Raw genomic sequence first — 6,260 nt, forward strand, 5'->3', positions numbered from 1 at the left:
AAACCACTGAAATGGCACACAGAATGTATTTTATGTGATTTACATCTCAACAAAAAAATAGTTACAATGACATAACATTCCATTCCATGGAATTGATTGTTTAAGAGAAAGGAATTGTTATAAAAAGCATGAATTTGTTTCTGAATGTTAGTATTACTTTATAAAATTATATGTACATAACTGTTATCTTTGTCTAATTGGAAAGAAATATTTTAGGACTTGGACCCAGAGACCTAAGAATTATTTCCAAAGTGACTTTATATTGCTGAATCTACCCAGTCACTCTAATGCTTCCCCTGAACTTTAACTGACCCCTTATGTTCATGGAAACCCAGGATGGAAACCTCCCCCACCTTGGAGTGCCCTTTTTCGAGGATAGTATCGGCAGTGCAGAAGCTATGAGAAGGTGGTAGCTTCCTAAGGAAAGAACTACAGCTCTGAGAGAGCTAAGTGAGGACACCAGTAGAGGTGGGGAGGAATGAGGCTGGGGTAATAGGCAGAATCCTTGACTCAAAAAGGCTAAACTTCGAGAGTCAGGTGGGTTCTGGGAAAGAATAAAGATAATGGCCCAGGCCACCTATGTACAGTGAGTGGGGTTAAGGTCAAGAGAGTGAGGTGACAGCCTTTTGGTGAAAAGGTGCTGTCTCAAGGGGAGGGGAATACAACGGAACAGAGGGCTGGAGAGTGGAACACCTGGGGTTTTGGCACTAAGCCAGACGAGGCTGCAGCCTCAGAACTCCAGTTTGGGTAAACACGGTTATCTTTAAAAGCAGAGTTGGTGCAAGCCAAAATCTTATCTCTTTTTTGATAAATAATGAGGAAAAGCCCAAGACACCTACGCCTCTTGCCCTCATCCTCCCATTTTTCCCCAGATAGATGTCCTACAGATAAGCAAGAATGAGATCTCCACATCAGTACCCAGAGTTAGGAGGAGGGTCCCAGCAGCAGACACGCACATACACGCTAGCTTTAGCCATGTCTTTTTTTTTATTGAGCCATGTGAATGGGATTAATGGTAAGGGGGTCCACACACCCCCACTGCAGTGTCCCTGCCTGGGAGGAGACTGAGGCTCAGCAGCTGCTGCAGTCACTGGGGTAGACATCCCAGTGCAGGCTGATGGCATTGATGAAGAAGCCAGCTCGGCCGCTGATGAATCGTAGCACAGTGTTGGGGTACAAAGGAACAGCATTGAAACTCATGCCTGTGTCTTTCCCAAAAGGCAGGTAGCGGCCCTTGTCAGTCACGAAGACCAGCTTCCTCACATAGTACTTGTACTTTCCAGACACCTGGATCACTGATTCCCCAGGGTGCAGAAAGATCTCCTCCAGGTCGCCCCAGGTGCCGCCCACATAGTCACTCCATACCTTGCCATAGCGCACCTGGAGACTGGGGACAGGGTGAGGAGAGAAGGAAGGGAGACACTGAGTAGGGTGATCAGAACTCGGGACCTGGCCTATATGCTGAGACCTTCAAACTGGTGACAGGTGACAAGTCTGCCAGTCTGACAGTATGTGAGGATTGGGTGAGCCCATGGAGATCATACAGGGAACTTCAACTCCTCGTTTTGACGACAAACAGGCTCACAGAGGGAAAATGGCTTGCCCGGAGTCACCCAGACAGTAAGTGTCAGAGCTTGAATTTGAAGTCTAGACCCCCATTGTGCCCCCACCCCCTACCTGAAAGAAGCAAAGGGATTTTTCAAACACGTGAAAGGCTCTCATGAGAGAAAGGACTTGACCGTGCCATCCAGGATGCAGATCCAGGATCAGAAGGGTACGCGTTCTGGGAGAGGCATCAAGCAAAGATGGAGGGTGCCAGAGGGGATTTAAACCTCAGATTGGGGCTAAACTAGACAGCTTCCAGGCCCCTGAGAGTTGATGGTACACGATTCACCCAAGGCCACGTGTGTTTGGGTTGTAGGGGTTTCAGCAGCACAGGTCTTGAATCCAAGTCCTCCAACAACTTTCACATCACATGTTATCCCTGGGACTCATTGACTGAAACAGGCATGACCCAAAGTGAGAACTCGCCAATTTAGTAAGATCTTAGAGGGCCCCCAAACCACAGAAACTCAAAAAATCTTACCCTACAATGTAGTATCTGTTGACTCGGACACGGATGGCAGTGATGGGGCCATCCAGCTGGTTGCCAGAATGAGAGAATCGCTTTCCTCCGCTACCTCCATACTCTCCATTGTAGGAGGAGGACCTAGCCTGAACTGGAGGGGAAAGTAGGAGTTGGAGGGAGAAATTCCCTGAGAGCTAAGTTCCTTCCCAAAACCCCTATTCCTCCCACAACTCAGTTCCCACCACCCAAGCCTGCCTCCGGAAGCTGCAGCCCCCCTGGTACTGGGTTCCTGGCCTCTCACTTACTGGCATTGACAGAGGCTGATGCACAAAGAAGGGCAAGAAGAGCAATGGTCAACATTTTGAGGCTGGAATGAGAAGAAAGGAGAAAGTGAAGATTTACCCTTTTTCCTCTGGACTTCATTTACAAAGCATCCTTGACCTCCGGTTGAGACTCGGGCTTCTTGGTCCTTTAACGGAGACCTAGCTGACCCAATCTTGGGCTTAGAAAGGATGGTCCATAGTCTCTAGGACTGTTCCTCACAGATACAATCTGTGGCCGTAGCCCCTCTGCTTTTCTCTGGTCTGGCTGTAGCCAACCTACCTCTTCTATCCCAAGCCAGAAGATCAATCTTAACCTCTATCTGGATTAAGCTGTGTCAAGCCCTGTTCCCTCCTGGCACAAAGTAGAAAAGGAGTTTTCTAAAGAAAAAGAAGATGACTCCAAATCATTGAGGTGGTCGAGTTTACCAAACCAGGAGTTTGAGAAAACCTAACTGAAGTCCTCCTGTGGTAGACTGGCCTGGCTTAGGGGCATCTGGAGCAAAATGTAAATTCCTGGCTTCACTCTTGTCTCAGAAGGAAAGGAGTATTTTAGAAGTGTGTCTCTGTGTCACCTGGGGAGTGACGGTAGTGATAGAGGAGTCTGTGCCGACACCAGTGTCCAAGTAGTTCTGGTGGAGGTGGGATAGGCCGAGAAGTTGCAGAAGTTGAGACCAGCTCAAGATATTAGATCCCAGTGCCTGGTCTGTTATGATTCTTTCTCCACTAACACAAATCTGGCAATATCTCTGCTCATGAGTATCCCAGTTGTCCCCTAGTTCTCCATCTGAGACCCAGATATCAATGCACCTCTGACTAGCTCAGATCCAGATGCCTCAGTTGACTGACACCCGGGTTTCCCCAGACACTCACTCCAGGCAGGCTCTTCTCCAGCTCAGCTTGAATTCTCCCTAAATCAAACACAGGCATCCCTGTTACCCTTTAGCCCAGGCCTCTGTCATCCCTCACCTGGCAGTTTCAGGTACCAAGTAACACCCCAGAAACTTCCAGAACTTTTATACCAGGTCCTAGTGCTCCCCCTGCTCTTTATCGTGTGAACCTCACCTCCTGAACAAACATGATTAACCTCTTAGAGTCAGTTGTCAGGCAGGGTCTGGAACATCTTATCCTGCCCACCCCCCCACCAACAGTTACAGGTGGCAGGGTGGGGTCCACTCTTGGCCAAGGCCCAGATCTCAAGAGGGGCAGAATAAACTTGAGAAAGTGTCACCAACCGAAGAGCCAATAGCTTTGGGTGGACAAAGTTACTAATCACCTTTAGGTGTGGTCTAAGGTTCTCCCTCCTCTCTTGAGTGTTTGCAGGTGCTATCATCTGCAACCTGTCATCTTGCAGAATTACATGTGAAATATCAGTTCTAGAAAGGGATTACGCTGCTCACGCCTTATAGTTAGGAGTGCCTACTATTTGCCAAACGCTTTTTTTTTTTATCTCTCCTCTGATATTTTATATAAAAAGATCCAAACATCTAGAAAAGTTGGAAGAATTGTACAGTGAACACCCATACACACACCATGTAGATTCTACCATGGTTATATTTTGCTGTTCTTGTTTTTCTTTCATCTATCCATCCTCAATCTGTCAGACCCTTCATAAACCTTTTCTCTCTGAGAAGGGTGACTTGGGGCTGCAGGTGGACATTGAACACCTGCAGATCCCCTTCAGGAACACTCAGTCCAGCAAGTAAGTGGGAAGCTGAGAGACCAACAGTAAACGGGTTCTCCTCTGGGGACAGTTCTGGGCTCAGGGCTCTCAGGACTCCTGGGCACCATGGCTGAATCCTCCTGGGGCCTGAAGCCCACACAGGACAATTGCTCCTTCCCATAGGTCTGAAACCTCTCCAGAATTAATGTCATCGATTTTTTTCTCTTTGTAGGTCCTTCTCTTCCAGGACTGATTCCTTTCCACCTAAAATTCCTGGAATTGATTCCTGAGTCCTACTGATGCAGGACAGGGCAAATTCCCCCGAGTGGGCCTGCACCGAAAGAGTTCTTGACTGAGACAAGAAAAAATTTAAGCACACGCCAGAGTTAGAGTCAAAAGGAAAGTTTATTAGAGAAGGGGTAAGGCTCCATAGACAGAGCATAGTCTCCTCTCAAAGGTGGAAATTGAGAGAACCTGAGAATCAGAGGGACAGAGAGAGAGAGAAGACAGAGAAAAAGGCACTGAGAGAGACCCCGAGTGTTCCAGGAATCATTTATTTATAATTCTTAGTGTCTATGAATTACAGTTTAAAGACTTTGTTTGCCCATTTTCCTTTGACGGTGTGGGCACGTGGTGTGAAAGAATGTAGCGTGAAAGGCCTGCTGCAATTCCCAGCCTTCCTTCCACAGGTTCCCCATGGCAATGAATGATTTTATTTTGTGTAGGACTCAACTTAAAGATTCTGTTTTCTTGTTTTCCCTCATGATGTGGGAAAATGGTTTGTTAGTGATCCCGGCCGAAATCTTCCTTCGATCTGTGGTCTTCCATGTGGTCTGGCGGTGGGGCTGATCAGCATGTTGCAGTCTCTGAATATAGCTTGATTTACCTTTTAGTTCTCTTGCCTCTTCCCTACATTACTACTGTGTGATCCCGCCAGGGCTGGCCCTCTGACCTTCTGAGTCAGCAGGTCCTTCCAAGCTGAGAGGATGGAGCTCAGGGAAGGGCTGAACTCATTAACCTCAGTTATTAACGACCACTGACCAGGCATTCGGAGTACCCACCTCCTGACAGGCTCACCACCTGGGACTGAGGACGCCTCCTAGGAAACAAAAGGAACTCCACCCTGAGAAGCTGGAAATAGGGTGGGGCTCCTGGCAGGGAGATTCCAGGAGCAAGGAGGACAACCAAGGATACATTGTCTGAGCTCCCTTCTCCAACCTTATCCAAGTCCAAAACAGACATGTCCTGGTGACATGACTTTCACTTCCTTCCAGCCATTCTGTTCTGTATGCCCTTGTCCTCTCTGTTTGCCTTCCTTTCCTGATCCTCTCTTGTTAAACAAAAAACTTGACTTCCACGGATGAAAACCTTTTTAAATGAAAGGCTTTATTGAGCCTTATGCTACCCGGAAAAGGACCAGGTTCTGGGGGCATGAAGTCTAAACCACCAGCATCAGGGATAGGTGGAAAAGACGACGCACATCTGCTGTCCTGGAGCTGAAGCGCTCTTTTATACATTACATTTTGGGGAAGGAAGATGTAAGTTATTTTGAAAGAATTTACATTAGCTACAGATAAGGGAGGTGGGAAAAGATGAAGGGGGACAGTTCTAGGATAGGAGCACAGTCTGTAAGAAAGAACTATTTATCATTCTTTATTAGTTACAGGCAACAGTTCTAAAAGTTCATGCCGTTAGGTCCAGGAGGCCCCTATCCCTTATCCCCTGTAGAGTGGGAACCAGACTCCTCCCTTACCTTTGTTTGGGAACCGGACCTTGCATCCGGGTTGGCAATTACACGCTCACCTCCAGTTTCACTGGAATCTCCTCCCTTCCCCGCCAATTTACCCACCTGAAATATTCCCACCAAAAAAGCCTGCCTCAAGCCCCATATAAGTTTCAAGTCCCCTCGCATTCGGGGCTGATGTCATCTTTGGCTGAGCTCGGCTTTCACTTTACTAAAATAAATCTTTCTTAACCCTTTGGGCCTTGTGCATTCCTCCTTTGGAGATCCTAACACATGCATATTCAGAATGTGGTGGAGTCTACCGGGTCCGCTAATAGAGGCCTGGAAGTTGATTCAAAGCTCTAACAGTCTTTTGTTAACTGGCCCAGAGCTATTACCTCGTTAATTATTCTTGTGTTTCTCTCACTCTCTCACAGTCGTAATTTAATTTAGAACATCTCGAAGTTTTTCTCTTGTCACTCTTTC

The 6,260-nt window shown here is 47.3% G+C and overlaps 1 protein-coding gene across 1 annotated transcript; it reads right to left on the bottom strand.

Annotated features, from left to right (window-relative positions):
- Positions 1 to 1,071: 1,071 nt before the first annotated feature.
- On the bottom strand, positions 1,072 to 3,364 carry ZG16 (zymogen granule protein 16). Its single transcript, XM_006914113.1, has 4 exons — positions 3,358 to 3,364; positions 2,374 to 2,435; positions 2,087 to 2,219; positions 1,072 to 1,387 (listed from the first exon to the last, which is right to left on the bottom strand). The coding sequence occupies exons 2-4, from the start codon at positions 2,426 to 2,428 to the stop codon at positions 1,072 to 1,074; spliced, it is 504 nt and encodes a 167-aa protein (XP_006914175.1). The 5' UTR covers positions 2,429 to 2,435; positions 3,358 to 3,364.
- Positions 3,365 to 6,260: the final 2,896 nt, after the last annotated feature.

This window comes from Pteropus alecto, unplaced genomic scaffold (assembly GCF_000325575.1).
Source record: "Pteropus alecto unplaced genomic scaffold, ASM32557v1 scaffold44, whole genome shotgun sequence".
Lineage (NCBI taxonomy): Eukaryota > Metazoa > Chordata > Mammalia > Chiroptera > Pteropodidae > Pteropus > Pteropus alecto.